General features: G+C 49.3%; 1 protein-coding gene across 10 annotated transcripts in view; it reads right to left on the bottom strand.

Moving 5' to 3' along the window:
- The window catches only part of KSR1 (kinase suppressor of ras 1), a 157,869-nt gene that overhangs the window by 9,097 nt on the left and 129,881 nt on the right, over positions 1 to 18,891 (bottom strand). For 8 of the 10 annotated variants that reach the window (XM_019646995.1, XM_019647000.1, XM_019646998.1 and 5 more), the window contains 8 exons: positions 17,723 to 17,764; positions 14,980 to 15,034; positions 14,127 to 14,175; positions 12,873 to 13,252; positions 9,303 to 9,399; positions 6,422 to 6,555; positions 5,567 to 5,698; positions 4,384 to 4,519 (listed from right to left, as the gene is read on the bottom strand). In XM_019646995.1, the coding sequence (XP_019502540.1) occupies positions 4,384 to 4,519; positions 5,567 to 5,698; positions 6,422 to 6,555; positions 9,303 to 9,399; positions 12,873 to 13,252; positions 14,127 to 14,175; positions 14,980 to 15,034; positions 17,723 to 17,764 (1,025 nt within the window). The remainder of the gene's footprint in view (positions 1 to 4,383; positions 4,520 to 5,566; positions 5,699 to 6,421; positions 6,556 to 9,302; positions 9,400 to 12,872; positions 13,253 to 14,126; positions 14,176 to 14,979; positions 15,035 to 17,722; positions 17,765 to 18,891) is intronic. The other 2 variants (XM_019646996.1, XM_019646999.1) reach the window with 1 other exon arrangement.

The following is an 18,891-nucleotide window of genomic DNA, read 5'->3' as shown; positions in this document are numbered from 1 at the left end:
TAGAAAATAAAATCAAGGAAGCTCCCCAGATTGTGGACCCAATTTTAAGTAGGAATGGAAAAATATGAAAGAAGGTAAAAGACATGAAAACTCACGAAAAACGACCAAGTTTTGTCTAATGGAAGTTTCCACAAGAGAAAATGAAGAAACCATAAGGCAGGGAACTATGAGAACCATAATAAAGGAAAATGTCCCAGAAACTTTTGAGGGAAACAGGAATCTTCAGCTGCCAAGCCATATGAAAGGGACCTCACTGAAAAAAGAAAAACAAACAACAGCTGAACAAAGCAGGTTTGAACTGCACAGGTCCAGTTATACATGGAATTTTTCCCAATTGACTGCAATTCTACTAACCCACGCAGTTCAACCCACGCTGTTCAAAGTTCACTCCGTGGTTAGGAATCTGTGAATGCAGAGGACTGACTATAATTATATGAGGATTTTTGACTGTGCAGGAGGTTGGCACCCCTAACCCCCGGAGCTGTTCAAGGGTCAAAGGTGATAAGCCTATTCTCAGGCATATTCTTATGAAGTTTCACTATAACAAAGATAAAGAGAAGACCCTAGATGTTTCTAGAGTGAATAAAACAGGGCCTCTACAAAAGGTCGAGAATTAGGCCAATACCAGATTTCTCAACGATGCATTGGACACCTATTAGACAGCAGAGCAAAATCTTTATGTTCTGAGGGAAATTTGTTGTGAACGTAGAATTCTCTTTCTGGTGTGAGGACAAACTAAGGACCTTTTTAGGGATGCGAGGATTCCAAGATTATCTCCTATGAATCCATTGGGAGGTAGTTTCTTTAGGTTTCACTCTCATTTTGCTGGAGTGCAAATAAAGACACAGGAAGACACAAGATACATGAAATTGCGTAACTGACCCAGGAATGAATGAAAAGAAACAGGATGACAGCTCTGCAGCAGGCCTAAAATTCCACTGATTCAAATTATCAGAAGTCTCTGAAAAGAATGGAACAGATTCCACTCAATAGGCAGAATGTAGAAAGAGTTGCAAGACCTCAGGAATATGACAATGGTATTGTTTCTTCTTTCAATATGATAAAAATAAATAAATAAAGGCAATTAGAAACTAGAGGGAAAAACCCCCCAAAATTATGCAAGAAAGCCAAGGTCCAAAGGTGAAACCAACAAAACTGTGGTGAGCCTTTGAGTGACTGATGGAATGGAAACGATGGACCCACGAAGAAGAAAATGTGATCCCAATCAACTCCATAATTAGCAGCAGCTGATGGCAGTTACAGTCTATTACCATAGTGCACATACTGTTTATTGTCTTTTCACTTTTAGGCTCAGTCTTCAGGCACAGCCTGGCATATTTAATCATGGCAACACAAAATCAATCTATCCAATAAAAGAGGAAAGGGAAACCTGATGGACGTTGAGCACAGGAAGAGGCCAACGGGCAGGGAGTGAAGAGCTGATGGAATAAGAAGTTGGTCTTGTGGAGAGTGACCTGGGGTAAGGGACTGATGGTCTTCATGAAGAACCCGTCTGGCCTTTTGATGTCGTCCCATCCACGCTAACTCACTATGGCCGCCTCTGTACATAAAGCAGTGCCCGGTGGTGAACTCACAGCAATGGGGCTGAAGGAACAGAGAACACTGTCCCTCAGAGAGTCTCCCTTGCCGAAGACTCCCTGCTTTTGTCTATGAGTCAAAATGATTTTTTTATTGTCATTTCCCAACATCCACCCATCCTCTCCAACAGCAATGTGTTAAAAAGAGAAAAGACCTGGGCTGGCCGAATAGCTCGTTGGTTAAGAGTTGGCTTGGGAGAGCGAGCTCTGAGCAGCAGGGCCACCAGTTTGGATCCCACATGAGGGTCAGCAACGCTGCACCCTCTACAGCTAAGATGGTGAACAACAGCTTGATCTGGAGCTGGGCTGCCGTGAGTTGCCAGCGACGGCATAGGCTGCAATGGGCTGCCATGAGCTACCATGAGTGGCTGGCAGCCAGCGTGAGCGGCCGGCAGCTGGTATGAGCTGCCGTGAGCGGCCGTCCAATGGACGGCGACCGATCTGACTTAGCTGGGAAGAGCTCAATGATCACAATACCAACATGGGCCAGTGAAGCGACGTCCTCCACAACTAGACTGAAGAACAAAAGGACAGCAACTTGTCTGTTCCCCTTCCCTGATTCCCCAACGCTGTTCCCTTCCCCAATTCCCCAATAAAAATCTAAAAAAAGAGAGAGAAAAGACTGGACAGGAAAGGCAACTCCATGAGACAGACACTGGCTGCTGGGACATTTTTTGCTTTGTCCTCACTTCCTCATTCCTGTCCCTAATTTATTATTAAAAGGCTTCAAAGGACTCACAACCCTGTATTATAAGAAGTCCTTCTAATTAGATCAGAACTCTGGGTGTGCACTAGAACAGCCTGAGGAGCTTTATATATATATAAAAAAAAAGGGCCGGCCGAGTGGCTCAGTTGGTTAAGAGCTCGCTCAAGAGTTTGAGCTCTGAGCAACAGCGGTTCAAGTCCCGGCCCGAGCTGAGCAGCCGCTGAGCTGCCAACAGGTGGCAGGATGGCTCAGCTAAAAAAAATAAATAAATAAAAAATAACTATGACCTTAGCTCTAGCCCAGGCCGATGAATTTTCTCTGGTGGAGGCTGTATTTTTAAAAAGCTCCTGGATGATGCTGACTTGTGGCCAGCACTGAGGCCTGACTGCCTTGCTACTCGGATGGCCCTGTGCTCTGCACCAAGCCTTCGTCTCCTTGAAGACAGCACTTGATGCTCTATCCGCCAAGACTAAGTGTCCAGAAATGTAACTGAGATTGTTGCCAAGAGGGCGATTGACTAAGATTATTTTTTTCTTTCAGATCAAACAGACATACACACATACTCTGGTTTATACAAACAAGTCCTTAATAACTTTACTGTAAACGGTAGAATTGGAAATAACCTAAATGCCCAACAATAGAGAAGTTGTTACATTATGGTACAGTCATAGGACAGAAGGCTAGATGGACCTTAGAACAAGGACCTGTTGGTGATTTGAGATAATGAGCATGTCGTAAAATGCCAGGTGGAAGAAAAAAAAAAAAGATCACAATTTTAAAAATCAGCTATATGTTATGATTTTGATTTTGTTAAAGACATGTATTTAAACAATATTTAAAAAAAAATAAAAAAAGACTAGATGGCAGAGGCTACTGCTCCCTGAGTTGCCCAACTGGCAGGAGCTCAAACCCCACACGTTGAGCCCATCACAACCCTCCCAAGGGACCCAGGGCTGCACCATGGTGAAGGTGGCTCTGGCCCACGAGGCCAACAAGGACAAGCTCAAGCACTGGCGAGGCGCCCGTCACCCGCTCCCTTGCCGAAGGCCCCAGATGAAGTGGTGTCGGTTGGCCAAAGAAGAGCTTGGTGTTGGTGCTATAGGCTAGCAGTTTGGCGTCATACTTGGAGGAGCATACCTGTACAAATAGTCTGCACTTCAACCTGATGACATGTACCACTACAGAATAAAACACACCAATAAATGTCAGAAATGAGCCTTCTGAAACATGCCCCAGCTGCTGGCTACCAGTCAAAGGAGAAAAATATTATGATCTCCTAAAGATCTGGGAGGAAGGTGAGGTTGAATTAATCGCTCTACCTGTCCCGAGTTTGCAGGTGGTGACCCCGCCTAACTGTTCATGATGTTAAAGAGAAACTCACCGTCTTTAGATCTTAACCTGGACAGGCGCCAGGTGTCTCCTCTAGACACTTCCAAGGTTATGCCGCCCGGTACCTGCTGGAGTTACTTATTAACATCCAGGTGGGCACTTACTTGCTCTAGTCCTAGCTGACTCATGGTTATCACTGACTGCATTGTAAACACTGACCCCCGGGTTCCTTTATGTATTACTGTAGCAGGGTAAGGAAACTTGCCAACTGTAACGCAGAGAAACGGTTAAAGGTAGGCAGAAACATGAGGCCAGCAACTATATTATGGTTCGGTATTTTGAAAACAAATTTACTGTGGCAACTTCAATATTTGATCTTGAACAGCAGAGAAAAAAATTATGGAGAAAGATCTGACCCCGCAGTATAACCTCACCATTTGTACTTTGTACAGTGATGATTTTTTTATTATCCTTTTTCATGTAACATACTGGGCTTTACTATCTTCTCATCTCATAGTTCAATTAAAACCATTATCTCTATTTACTTCATTTTTTTTTTTTTACGAAAAAGTTGAACACTGTGGTAGTAAAGGACATGGGCCTTTTAGGCAGCAGCAGAGAGGCCTGCCTGGCACACATCTGCCTCCAGGTCCCACTTCTCAGGTGAGTGAATTGAAGGGCAGCCGTGTCACGTGCCCGGGCCTTGCCCGCTAGCCCTCCTTCCTTCTCCAACAACAGGTGGCTACTCACGGTGACTTCTTTCCCCAGGCTGATGGAGGCCAGAACTCGCTTCATTCCTTCTCCGCTTCCAATCTGCCAGATCAAGGCCTCTGCAGCTTGGTTCTTCAAGGGCCAGTCTCTCGCTTGCAGCTCATACCAAACAGTCCTGTGGAGACCATCCATGCAGCGTGAGCGCCTGGACCGCTCAGCCCAGCTGGCGCCCAGGGGTTCCTGCTACCACAATGCCAGGAGCCCAGCCAGAGGATCCAGAATCCTTCTCCAGCCTTCCTCACCCACCAGGCTTCAGGGAACGCCGTGACGAGGCCCTGGAGGCCCTCAAGGCTCGGTGGCCCTGCGCTCCCATTGGGGTGGACAGTCTAAACAGAGCTCCTGGCATAACTGTTAACCTCAGTGGGGCTGATGCCTACATCCAGGGACGTTTGAGGAGTAACAAACATGCCGAACCCGGTACCTAGCACACCTAGGTGCTCAGGATCCCCTGAGAGATTACAGGATGAGGGCCTCCCTCAGCTTTGCCAAGTCCCCTTGCCTTTCTTGGCTTATCCAGAGGGGGACCTTCTCTGTTAGACGTGCAATGTCCAGTGCAGAACCATTTGCCACGTGGCGCTCTTGAGCAATGGACACGTGGAGAGTGGAACTGAGGTGTGCTGTAGGTGCCAAATATACACCAGGTTTTGAAAACTCTGTAGGGTAAAATAGCTCCTTAATTTTTTATTTTGATTTCGTGTTGAAATGATAATATTTTGGATATATCGAGTTAAAGGAAATAGATTATTGAAACTAATTTCACCTGTTTTTCTTTTTTCATGTGGCCAAGAGAAAACTTTATATATTTGGCTCCCATAATATTTCTCTATTTCTATTTTTCTCTTGGTCAGCTTCATGGGGCACTAGAGGAGAGCTGGCAGGACGTCCCAGTTCTCCCCAAGGGACAGTGCTTAGCTCTGGCGAGTGGTCTCACGGGGCAATAGGTGAGACTGACACCAGAACTCACCGAACTTCATCCTCATGAAACAACCCTATTGGGGAGGTGCCAGTATTTTCCCATTTTACAGGTGGAGGGAAGGGAAGGTCAAGGATGTGGTCACTCCCTCGACAAGCAGCAGGGCCAGGACTCAAAGGAGGCCTCCCCCCGTCTCCCTATGGCCAGCAGGGCCCTCCCTTTGTGCCTCAGAGCCCCAGGCCTCCTCACCCAAATGCATAGACGTCAGCAGCTTTGGAGAACGGGAGGTGGTCCTCATCCTTCCCAGGGGTCATCTCGCGCACGACCTCAGGAGCCAGGTAGCACAGCCAGTCGTGTGACAGCTTCAGCTGGTTCTCACGCCTGCACGCCAGGAAGGCAGGGCAGAGACAGCAGGCCTTTCAGCCGGCAGCAGAGGCCTGTCTGGCACACATTTTGCTCCAGGGCCAGCCCACCCCCCCCACACGGCCCTGAGGAGCGGCAAAGGCACAGGTGCATGTAGGGAATGTTATAGAAGAGTGACAACCAGGTTTTTCTAGGAAAGCAAGCCAGAAAGGGGTGCTGGCGGGGAGCTGCACCTGGAGGTACCTGATTCTTTACCCTGGGAGAGTGGACTATGTCTCCATGCAGGAAATCAGATGTGCCTGTGCGTGTCACAGTCAGGCCTGGGGCTGGAGAGCCAGCCCTGCTACTACTCTCCTTCCTGGCGGGGGGTCTCTCAGATGCTTGGCGGGGCGCCTTTCTCTCCACCCCCACCCCTTTAAGACTTGGGGAAATAAAATCTGATGTTCTTCCTCATATTGGAGACTTGAACGCTAGTCCTCTGTCCGATGGGGTAAATATGAATGGGGGGGGGGCACCCAAACTTCATGGGGGTCAACCGAAGAATCAAGCAGTTGAGGGACCTAAACGTCACCTGAATCTGATTCTGGACCAGAACCATAAGGACAGGGCCAAAGCAAATTTGGCCTTTCCTACAGCGAGGGCTGCTCCTCAGCACGAGTGTCCAGGCCTCAGCTGGGCTCAGGCCCACCCAGCACCACCCACTTCCTCCCTGTTCTGTCCAGATGCCCAAGGCCAGCTCACCGTCCCTCTCGGACCACGCCTGAGATCCCGAACAGCCCAAAGTCCGTGATGACCACTTTGCCATTGTCGTAGAAGACATTCTTGGATTTGAGATCTTTGTGCACGATGCCCTTGGCGTGTAGATATCCCATGCCCTGGAAGATAGCGAGCCTCGTTATCAGTCAGGGGAAGGGCAGACGAGTGACAGCGACTCAGCGTCTACCTGGGCCAGGCCCTGAGCTGGGTGCCTTACCCAAATCCCCTCATTTACTCCTTGCAATCTTAGGCCGTGTAATTGTCTTCACTTTACAGATGAGGAGACCAAGTTCAGAGAGCGGAGGTCACCTGATCCAGGCCACACAGCATTTAAATAGCATTGCTGAGACCTGATTTCTGGCCAGTCTGTGCTCTTTTCATGCCACCGTGCTTTCCAACATCCACCCTGTACTTGGATAAGGTGTGAGGTGTGGAGAGGGGGGCGGGCAGGCAGCTGGAAGCATATAAAGCATGACACCATCTGTGTGAAGCCACAGATGAGTCGAATGATCTGGGGTCTCTACTGGGCTTTGACCAGCAGGCCTCTACCCTCAGGCAGGGCAGGGGCTCAGGGGCAGGAACAAAGAGGAATTCCCACAGAGGGAGTCCCCAAGTTCAGGAGGTCCCAATATCTGTGCTGTGATAGGAGTCCTTGGCTAAGGCTGAAACCTGAGGTCCAAGTTCCATCTCAGCTTAGATACTAATTCGCTGTGTGGCCTTGGACGTTTGGCTTCTCTGAGCCTCAGTTTCCTCATCTGTCAAGCAAAAGGGCAGAGGCCAGTGATTTCTAACCAACGCTCTCTATGGACTGAACATTGACTGGCCAGGCAGACAGGATGTGGGTGCCCTGACAGAGGCATGACCTCATCCAAGGTCAAAGCTGTTTTCTAACATCAAACCACAGAGTCTTGTGCACCCTGATGCCCTTGGGCACAGGGACAAGATGCCACGACTAAAATGCCCGTCCCTGACAGCTCAGAAAGAGGCACACGGAAATCTACTTCCCAATCTCCCACTTGAGGGAACGTCACACGCGAGAATCTCTCTGGCTTGAAAGTTATTTGGGGTGAGGAGTACAAAGGTCAACAAGCCACATTTAGCAAGTAGAAAGAATGAGTGTGAGGCAGAAACAGACGGAACTCAGTCGAGGCCAGAGCTCGGTTCGAGTGGGTCTGGAGAGTGGCAGCGAAGAATTTATACCAGACAGATGCTCTTCTGCAAAAAAAACCCCCCAAAAAACACAAAAAACCGAGAGGGCATGCGGTCAGTTGTGACCAATTCCCTCAGGCCTGCTGAGAGCTGTCATATTGTCACGGAGGCAGGGAGTTCCAGGAAAGTGTGACCTGCTCCTTCCCAAAACCCTGTCCTGAATGCAAATGATCCTTCTTAAACTATCTGCCCATTCCCCAAACCAAACCAAGTACACATGCCTTCCACAGTGGACAAAGAGAGCCAAAGGCCCCACCTTGTATTGAACAGGGACCAGCTGCGTGACAGAGGACAAGTCGTTGTACCTCTGTGAGCCTTGTTTATAAAATAGGTGCCACGGCCTCAAGAGGCCAGCTTAAGGAGACAAGATATAGCATCAGGATCTGAATATAAACTCTCCTCTCTCCTCATAACTTCACAGTATGTCCAGAGTGGCCCTCACACGGAAAACCCTCTAACCAAAGGTCCGTCCCCTATTATCATATTTTGAACCTCAAGACATCAGAAATGAGCACAAAAGGAAGTGGCTTGGAAGTTCCGAGCAGAAGGGGGGAGGGATAGTTTCTCAGCAGAATAAACAACAAAAACGCCAGCAGAGGCGGCTTCCGGCTCTGCAGCTCTGAAACCTTTGAGGAACTTTTCTCTTCTGCCCTGGAATCTTCCAGATGGCTCAGTGTTCGGACAATGAGAAAACCATTTGGCGGAGGAGAGCAGAGTGGGGAGCAGGGCCTAGCAAGTTTGGGGACAACAGGACGTAGGTGTGACATTCTGCAGCTCTCTCCAACTTCTCTGAAATGAGACAGACTCAATGACGGTATAAACGTGATATCTGGGTTTGGGGGGATTCGAAAGTTTAATTCGTTAGCTCAGTCACATGGAAATGTCACATGCAAATCTTGGTTTGGCCATAAAAGTCACCATGATTTGTATCTTTTCCTTTCAAAGGACATCCACACAAAATACACAGAAAGCAGGAGAGAGGGAGAAAAAAGGAAAAAACGGCAGAGCAAAGGCAGAAGAGAAAGGAGCAAGACAGGAAAGGGACATGAACATGGGGGGAGCTGCTAAGAGAAAGCTTTTCAACAAAAACAAGAAAAGAGGAACCCCTCTCCAGGCAGTAGTCTAGATCTTATCTGGGCCTGTTGCTAAATAAAGCAGCAAATAAGCTTTTCTTTCATTTTTATTGAACTATTTACTTTAAAAGGAGGAAGGAAAGACAAAGGCTGCCTGGGTTGGGCCTGAGGGCCTGTCGTGAAACTTTTACCCTTCCCCATATCAGACCAAGTGCTGGCCGTGTGTCCAGTGCTTTTCGTGGATCATCCTGTTACCCTTGCATCAATCCAATGAGGGAGGTTATGTAGGTATCCTCATTTTATACGGGAGGAAGCCAAGGCTCAGAATGACCTGCCCCAAGTCACACAGCTGGTATGGCCAGGATTCAAACTCAGGCCACCTGTCTCTAAAGCCTTGCGCTCCTCCCTGACCAATTCAATTCCATCCCTGCTGGCCGAGGCCAGCTGCCGGCTCCAATTTGATGACACATGGACAGAGGGGAGGAGGTGGGGTCCCATTCTTGAGGCATCTAAGTGAAGGGGAGACACAAAGCAGCCACCACCACCCTGACACCAGCAGACAGAGCAGGGAGATGTCCCTTTACCTTGATGATCTCCTGAGCAATCTGCCTGGTCTTGTTGATGTCCAGAGATGTCTTGGGGTCCCTCACAAATGAATGTAACGTCCGCCCTTTGCAGAAGCTGTCGAGAGTGGTGGGGTCAGGCAGAGGTCTGGGGCCAGTGCAGCCTGACCGCAGTCCCTGTGGAGCCCGGGAGGAGCCCTGGGGAAAGCTGTGCCCCCTGGCCTCTGGAGGGCTCTCTCGAACCCCTGGACTGTGGGTGCTAGAATCCTTGTTCTTAACCAAGCCTTCTACCCATTCCTCCTGGAGCCTGGCATGAATGTACAAAAACATAGTCGCATGTAGCCCGTTCCTGAGTCCCGGGGCCTGCCCATCCTAGAACAGGAAACCCAGTTCATCCAGGTTCCTGGTGATCCAAAGCAGCCCACCCTGGGCGGGTTCAACGCAGAAACACGCCCACTCGAATTCAGATGGGGAGGGATCGAGGCTTTTAGGGTTATGAATGGGGAACACTGGGGCTCTGGGGCTCACGGTAAGTTTCTGATCAAAGGGATTTTATTACAATAAAGGAGTGTGCGAGGAGGGGCAAGGAGCGGAAGGGGCTGTCAGAGGCGTCAGAGTGATGATCGGATAAGGGGCCTGTGTTTGGTGTCTCCATCTACATCGACCCCTAAAACCTGGGGTGAGGAAAGACCCAGAGAGAACATGTGGTTCACTCTCTAGCTCCAGGGAGAAGGTGACTGAAGCCACCTGAGGAAGGAGCTAGGTTTTAGGGAAACTTTCCAAGGAGATAAGATTCTAGGAGAATCAGAGACTTTGAAAATGGAGCGAGGGGTCTGCAAAATTGGCTGATGGTTCTTATCTGTGTTCTAGTACCTTCAGCATATTCTAACACGTTAAACTTTTGTTAATGAATGTTTTGTTATGTTATTATATGTATTCCCTTTAAGCAGATTCGGATCTTTTATGAACTGTGTGGGTGAGAGATGGAGGGATGGAGGGAGGGAGGGAGGGAGGGAGGGAAGGAGAGAGGGATCGACGGACTGATGGACAGCGCTGTGGGTGGGATGTGGGGGTTGTGAAGCTGACTCTCTAAAGCAGCGGTTCTCAACCTGTGGGTGGCGACCCCTTTGAGGGTCGAACAACCCTTTCACAGGGGTCGCCTAAGACCATGGGAAAACATAAAGATATTTACATTACGATTCATAACAGCAGCAAAATCACAGTTATACGTAGCAACAAAAATAATTTTATGGTTGGGGGTCACCACACATGAGGAACTGTATTAAGGGGTCGCGGCATGAGGAAGGTTGAGAACCGCTGCTCTAAAGCATCATGCTGTTGTGCTTTTGGGTTTGGAATTCTGTCCCCTTGGTGTGATGACCTGGTGATCTCCCACTGCTCAGAAGCTCTGATGGGTGATTACGTATGGCTCTGATAAACAAGCAAAATGGAAATTTTTACTTAGCAGATATGTTTGTAGAAACTTCTTTCAAAGCACAGGCAAGGTCCAGCTACAGGGAGTGTCATCAGCATATTAATGAAGGTTCTCTTGGTTGACGGGATTCATGTGATTTTTAGTTTCTCCCTAAACCTTTCATGTATATTCCAAAGTTTCTTCACTAACCTCATGTTGTTTTTTCTTGCTTTTAGTAGTCAACACCCAACAACAACTTTTTCAATGCCATGGGCAAAAATGTTTCTGTTTCATACCCCCTGGTGCTGGGGGGGAAGGGACATTCCTACACTGATGGTGGGAGAAGAAACTGGTGAACACTTTCTGGACTGGAGATGGACAGTGTAATCAAAACATTCCATACACATCCTCTGACCCAGCCCAGCACACGTATTCACAGAAGGTCACCAAGATACAGAAAGGAGGATGCTCATTATGATAAAGTGTGCAGCCAACGAGGACTGGTTAGATTAAGGGATGACCCGTCATCAGCTTGGGAGAAAACCCAGAACCCAGTTGTAAGATTCTCTTCCCAATTCCACTCCATTTCAAGTGACATCATGTCTGTAGCTTGAAATTAACTGTGGTGAGAGTAAGTAGACCACAGGAACTGACAGTGCCACCACCTAGGGCTTCCCTCCCCCTCACCTGGGAGCCGGTTGTCCAACATGTACCAGCACACCGCTGGGTTCAACTACATCATGGGACTACTGTGCAGGTGTTAAAAAGAATACGACAGACCTGCACTCAAGTGAAAGCAAGGTGTCAGTCAGTATGATCTTTGCTGTGTGTTTTTATAAAGGAATCGAGACACAGTCTAAAAACATGAGTGAATGAGGTTGCACAGTTAAGTTCGCGAACTTGTGGCAACGGTGTTGCTGACCTTTTTTGATACCAGAGGGGTTATTCATTATGAATTTGTACCAGATGGGCAAACAGCCAAGTTTACTATAATATTTGGAAGTGCTGAGAAGGCTGTGCGAAAAAGTTAGACGAAAACAACCTGAACTTTTTGCCCACAATTCATGGCTCTTGCATCACGACAATGCACCAGCTCACACGGCTCTGTCTGTGAGAGAGTTTTTAGCCAGTAAAGAAATAACTGTATTGGAACACCCTCCCTACTCACCTGATCTGGCCCCCAGTGACTTCTTTCTTTACCCAAAGATAAAGGGAATATTGAAAGGAAGACATTTTGATGCCACTCAGGACATCAAGGGTAATACGACGACAGTTCTGATGGCCATTCCAGAAAAAGAGTTCCAAAATTGCTTTGAAGGGTGGACTAGGCGCTGGCGTCGGTGCATAGCTTCCCAAGGGGAGTACTTCGAAGGTGACCATAGTGATATTCAGCAATGAGGTGTGTAGCACTTTATCTAGGATGAGTTCATGAACTTAACTGCATGACCTCATATGCAAACTTCTTTATTTTAATGGAAGGCATGATAAGGGACTATTTAAAGTATCCATACCTAGTTGGGGTGGGAGCAGACTGATTTTACTTTGTACCTTTCTGGAACATTTGAATTTTCTTTCTCCTTAGGTATCATTTTATTTATTGTTAATGTCAACGGAGTTATATGATGGGGGAAATTATACCCTATTTTGTATTTCCTTCTTTGTACCTGTCTACATTAAAACTTCCATGCCCTCCAAAAAAGGTGAAAGGGATTAAGAAGTACAAATTGCCAGTTACAAAAAACAGTCATGGGATAAAATGTACAGCACAGGGCCGGCTGAGTGGCTCAGTTGGTTAAGAGCTCACTTAAGAGTGTGAGCTCTGAGCATCAGCAGTTCGATGCCCGGCCCGGGCTGAGCTGCCGCTGAACTGCCAACAGGTGGCAGGATGGCTCAGCTAAAAAAAAAAATGTACAGCACAGAGAATATAGTCAATATTATAATAACTATGTATGGTGTCAGATGGGTACTAGACTTAACCGTGATCACTTCGTAAGGTATATAAATGTACACTATGTTGTATACCTGAAACTAATATAATAATGTATGTCAACTATAATTGAGAAACAAATTTAAAAACAAAAACTTCCATGCCCTCTGGGGCATCCACATAAATAAGGGGACTACCCGGGAAGGGGAGGCTGAGGCGGCCACCGCAGTGAGGCCAGGGCCTGGGTTACCTGGTGATGATGGCCAGGTGGGGTGGGTTCATGCAGGCCCCCATGAAGAGTACCACGTTCTCATGCCGCGTCTGCCGATAGTTCATCACCTCTTTCTTGAACAGCTTCAGGTGGTCCTGGTTGTGGCCATCCATTTCCAGCAGGCGGATGGCCACCTCACCGTGCCAGCGGCCACGGTGCACCCGGCCCCAGCGGCCCTGCCCGATGGGCTCGCCCAGCTCCACCTGCTCAAAGGGGATGTCCCACTCCTGCAGGTACACGCTGGTCTGGCTGGCCTTGCGAGAGATGGGGCCCCGCCAGGGCCGGCGGGAGCTTGGCAAGTCATCCACCTCGTCCTCGTCGTCTTCTGCCTCCGACTTGTCAGCCTCCGGCTCCTCGGCCTGGAAGGACAGGAGGAAGGGATAGAGCAGGGCAGCAGATCTGGGCTCAGCCAACCTCCCTTCCCCGGAGCCCCAGCCAGGTAAGGGAGGAGGACAAGCATGGGGTCAGGAGGCCTAGGTTCTAGGTGCGGCTCTGCACTGGCTTGCTGGGACAGCAGGCAGGCCACTTAGCACCATGGATAGGGCTTCAGCGTCCTCATCTCCAAACAATGGCCCTTTCCCCTAGCTGGGCTCTGAGGTCCTCCTTCTCCTTAACACCCCAAGGTCTATCTATGAGTGACATCTAATCACTAGGGAAGCGCGTTAACATCCCCTGGCATGAATAATTTAACCACGTTTATTCTTTCTGGGTATTCTTTTGTGTAAACAGCTTCTGGCTCTCCTCTAGGCAGGAGTCAGTCTGCTAACACTGCTGTAAGCCACACTGCACTGCAGGGAGCCAGGCTCAGCTTACACTGCGGTTCAAGGGTCATGGCAGTGGTTCTTGGCCCGGCTACAGTCAGAATCACCAGGGGAGCTTTGACAACAGATACCTGGCCCTACCCTGGATGGAGGGAGGCCCCACTCCGGATAGACTGAAGCAGTCTCACAGGCTGGGGCCCAGGCCTCTCTGGGCTGGGGGTGGGAACCATGGGCATTAAAGAGCTTATTTTAGCCTCCCAAACAGAAAAGCAAAAGGAAGCTGGCTTTGTAGCATTCTTCATCAGTCTTCCCTGCTGTGCACAGCTGTGCACATCTGCCCACATCTGTTGCAGCAGGGACCTGAGACAGCCCTTGCTGGGGCCCGGCACCTACACACTGCCCAGGCCCCTACACGTGCTGAAATGGGAAGAGAGAGAGAGAGAGGAGAGAGAAGGCACAGCCTATGGCTCACCTCTGCTTCGTGATCCTCTAACACGTCTGCTTTGGGTTGGTCATCGAGCCTAGGAGTAAAACAGGGTTTGTCACAGAGACCCTGAGGGTGGGCTACTCCGCTCTCAGCTTGGGGCAGGGGACCCCCCCATGTGAAGCTGAGAAAGGGCCGCCAGGCCTGGGTCTGTACTTTGACCCACTTGGCTGTGGGTAAGGCAGCCTGAATGTTGTGGAAACAGTCAGGAGGCCGAGGACCAGGCCCTAATTCCCTTCACCTTCACCTGAGGGTGGTGGGAAATGGGGGGGCAGGGGGCAGTAACCACCAAGGCCCTTTCAGATCTGACAACCACTGTGGAGATTCCAAGTTACAAGCACAGGACTTGAAATTCTACTCGAGGATTGGTTCTGTTGCATCCTAGCTGCGTGACTTTATGCAATATCTTAACCTCTCTGAGCTACCTTCCCCATCTGTAGATTGAGGATGACACCTACTTCATTACCTACTCGTGAACATGAGTCAGGTGCTCAGTATAGCCTGACATGGAGAAAGGGCTCTATAAACAGGAGCTCTTTTTAGTAGGTTTCTCTGAGTGCCCTTTGCCCCCTCCTCCTGGGTCACAACAGCTCCAGGTTTGCAGTCCCATCCAATGTTCACTGTACCAATAGGAGGCTAATAAAACCCTCCTGCTGAGCTCATTGACCCAAGGGTGAATTAGCCCAAGGACGTTGCCATCTGGCTGGCTCGGGTACAAGGATGACAATGTGTGGAGTGGGAGGTCAGAGATTTAAAGTGGGGTGGGGTGGGAGATGGTCAGGGATGTGGCTCTCTTAAGTCCCCACGGAGGAGACAGGGGACACAGCACAGGAATGCCTACCGGGTACTGTCCGCTGCATCGGGGAGTGGGGCTGCCTGCGGAAATGCTGAAATATCTGGAGGAAACAAAAAGCAAATACAAAGCATGAGATTACCTTCCCATTCCCCCCAAATGACAGTGCTTACATGCACGGAAGTGGGTTCTCCCCGAGCAACCCCCTCACAGGGTGACACGTGTTCTCCAGGCCGTTTCCACTCAGGCCAACTCGTCCTTTTCTTAAAACGGAACATGGAGGTTGAGGCTTCGTTAACACCATTCCCCTGTGGCCAAACTGCCTCATATAAGCAAGGGGTGAAGGCAAACTGGGCTACTGTTTACTGGACATGTGGGCCAGGCCCTCCTGCTCTGCTTGGAGGCAGGGGCTGGTAGTGAACTCTTGCAAGTAGTGCGACTCCTTCACTCAGGCCAGCAGGCCGAAGGCAGGACTCGCAGGTAGCTTGTTAGTGACACCGGGTGCCTGGCACAACTGCTGGGAATTTCTGGTGGGAGCCAGAGACCCCATCCCCTCGGCTTCCGGACTTGGAGGACCGGCGGAGCAGCTCTCAGGCCAGAGGAAGAAATACAGTCCATCGTGCAGCGATGCACCGAGCCTGGGGCGTTCCCAGTTTTCACCTTTAGTCACCCTAGGGTGACCAAACCCTTCATGCCGCTGCTGCCATCTTCTTTGTCTTCTCTGCTCTAATCTCACACAGGGAGGCTGGCAGCCCCAGGGCTGGGTGGGTCCCTTGCTCCCTCCTCTTTTATCAACAAAAGGAGACAGACTAGAGGAGGCAGTGACTCAGGCTAATCAGTGGCCTCTTTCACCTTCTAGGACAAACAGCCTCCCCCATCAGCCATCAAACCTCCCTCAAGCTCCCTCTAGAGCAGCAGTTCTCAACCTGTGGGTCGCAACTCCTTTGGGGGTCGAACGATCCTTTCACAGGGGTCGCCTAAGACCATCGGAAAACAAAAAGATATTTACATCACGATTCATAACAGTAGCAAAATTAGTTATAGAGTAGCAATGAAAATAACTTTATGGTTGGGGGTCACCACAACATGAGGAACTGTATTAAGGGGTCGCAGCATTAGGAAGGTTGAGAACTGCTGCTCTAGAGCCTTCTCCAAAGCCACCCCTGAGGGTCATCTGAACCACAGGTTCTCAACATCTCAGGGACCTCACAGATTTGAAGACTCTGATAGTGTCTGTGGGCCTTCTTATCAGGGAAACGCACACAGGCACCCAACACCCTGTGCAGAGTTGCTGGGAAATCCTGGACCCTGGAAGCTTCTGCCAAGGCCTCCTCCAGACACCCCTGTATCATGTCCACAGACTGTCAGAGTGGCCTGACATTTCTACCCATCCAACATGGCTCAAATGTTTCCACAAAAGAAAAAGAAAAAGACAGCAGTGTGTGTGTGTGTGTGTGTGTGTGTGTGTGTGTGTGTGGTGTCTGTGAGAGGGGTGGGGGTGGAAAGTGGGGGTGGGGGTTCAAGAAGAAATTGCACCCCAGGTGGGAGGGCAGAATGTCTCTGAAGCCTCATACTTTTCCTTAAATATTGAGAACATACTTTGCATTCTGTTCCAAAAGCGTGTCCATGTTTGTTTTCATAGAAATATATTTTCCTCCCCTCCCCCACAAAAATCTTCAGAGCAAGACCAGCCCTTCTGGGGTTCTGAAGCCTGCAGACCTTCCCATACTGGCTTCCCTTCTGGGAGAAGAACCATGTTTTTCTGATGCTTCCATGTACTCCCCTGTACGCCATCCTAGGGTAGTAACCTGGGAGGCTCTTGGAGGGAAATCAAAGCAAAAAGGGGTCTGAAACCAGGACCCCAGCCTGCTTGCACATGACTGCAAGAACTGACAAACACTCCAAGTCACTCCCCTAAAAGAGCTGGGCTGGGGAATAGAAAAGCCTGGACTAACCAAAACGCCATGACTTCAGGACAGGCCTGTTTAACCCAGTAAAAAAACAAACAAAAAGCAATTAGTTACAGTCTTTGCCTAAAACACGCAAAACCTTCATATGGCTAAATTAAGAATTAAAGTTGCAGATTCCTTATAATGCTTGTCACCTTCAGCTTGAGAAATAAGTACTAATCATATAAACTCCTTACGGGCAGGAATATGGTCAAATGCAAAGGTTGGCACATTGTAAGGTGTGCAAAAACAATTTTTGTGTCAGGGAATCAATGAGATTGATTGTCTTACTGAATTTAAAGTTTTTCCTTTAAGCTTTCTGCATCAAGGAGGCATTTCCAAATGATGGCCAGCAGATGGCACTGTGCGACAAGGCTCTGGAAAGTGTACTCCACGGAGTAAGGGAAGCCTGCAGACCTTCCCATACTAGCTTCCTCTTCTGTAAGATAGAGGAGCCGTTTTCTTGTCATTGTACAGAGGAAGAGATCATGACAGATGCTCATAAGGCATCAGCAAAAAGTCCTCTCTGCCCATTATGCAAATCGTATTTCTGCCATCTCCTGGATGTGTGACCCTGGACAAGTTGCCTGTAGTCTCTGGGCAAAAGGGTGGGCAGGACGGGTGCCAAGGACTCTCCTAGCAAGTTATTGCCCCTGTGAGGCCCCAGCCTCAAGGCTACTACTCACCCGCTCCCTTGGCAAACCTCAACAGATAGTCAGCTCTCAAAATAGGTGGGTGTGAGACTCAAGCACCTCCAAGGTGCCCAGGGAGAGGACACCCAGGTGGGTTGGACAGAGGGGTCACGACAAGGGGCAGTTAGTGGAACCATGCAAAGCACTCACCTGGGAAGATAAACTGCTGTCTATGATGAATGAAGTAGGCAGCTTTAAACAGAAGAGGAGGTGAGTCACACACAGAATAGCAAATGCAGTGAAGGGGGAGGGACACAGGCATAGGCTTGGGAGGGAGGGGCTGGTTATGGGCTGGGGCAGGCCTGCTCCACCAGCCCTGCCCTGCCCCACCCAGGTGAGCTCGGCCAGGACAGGATGATCAATGCAGGAAGGAGAAAAAAAGCTAGGAGAAAATGGGTGCTGGCTGGAGCCCCCAGAAGTGAAGGACTGGGGTCCGGAAACCCAGTCTCTAAAGCCCCCTTGCTGCAGAGCCCTGGCCAGTTCCGTTCACGTTCAGGCCCGCTTCTCTGTGAAATGCGTATGAGCCCAGGAGGGCAGAATACAGTGGTGAGAAAAACGGTGATTCTGAAAACGTTTAACCATCTGTGTACAGAAGAATGGTCTTTCCCTCAGCCCCACATTCACACCTGGAGGTGTGGAGGCTTCAGTGACTAGACCTCACCATCCAGAGGAAAAAAAAGTCTCTTTTAAGGATGATTGAAGGGGACGTTCTGGGGATCTGGACGCTGACATAGCATACTTCTAACCCCAGCTCTGCCACTTACGAGGCTCTGAGACCTTGGAAAGTCGGTTATTGTTTGTAAAATGGGGTATAAATAACCTGTGCCCAGGTTTATCCTGGAGGATAAGCTGGAATGTTCCCACGCAGTAGAGACAGGGTGGACAGTAGGAGATTCTTCCCCAGCTTCAGGCCAGCCCAGCCCTGGGCATTGCCATGACCAGAGAGAGAACAGATTCTGGAGAGGGTGAGGGCTCTGTGCAGGGGCATCAGGGAAAGCTGAGAAGCTCTGGCTGACATCACAAAAAGGACTTTTTCTGTGGCTGTTGTTTTTTCAAGCAGGCCCTTCCTTTTAGAAAAACCCAAGCTAGAAGGTTTAGCAAAAGGCCCAGTTTCAGAGCATATTAATGACAGAACAGAATGGGAGAAGAGGCTAATCAAACAGGCCATCGCTCCATCGCAGGGAAGGGAGGGGTATGATGGGGACAATGCATTAACATTCAGAGACGCCCAGCCACGTGCGTGTTAAGGCGCAGGGACAGCAAAAGAGAAAACAGATTCCCACAAAATCTGTGTCACACCATCCCCAAACGAAGTCCCT

This window comes from Hipposideros armiger, unplaced genomic scaffold, assembly GCF_001890085.2.
Source record: "Hipposideros armiger isolate ML-2016 unplaced genomic scaffold, ASM189008v1 scaffold_108, whole genome shotgun sequence".
Lineage (NCBI taxonomy): Eukaryota > Metazoa > Chordata > Mammalia > Chiroptera > Hipposideridae > Hipposideros > Hipposideros armiger.
Note: the sequence above shows the minus strand (reverse complement) of the source record. Positions and strands in the feature narration are given on the sequence as shown.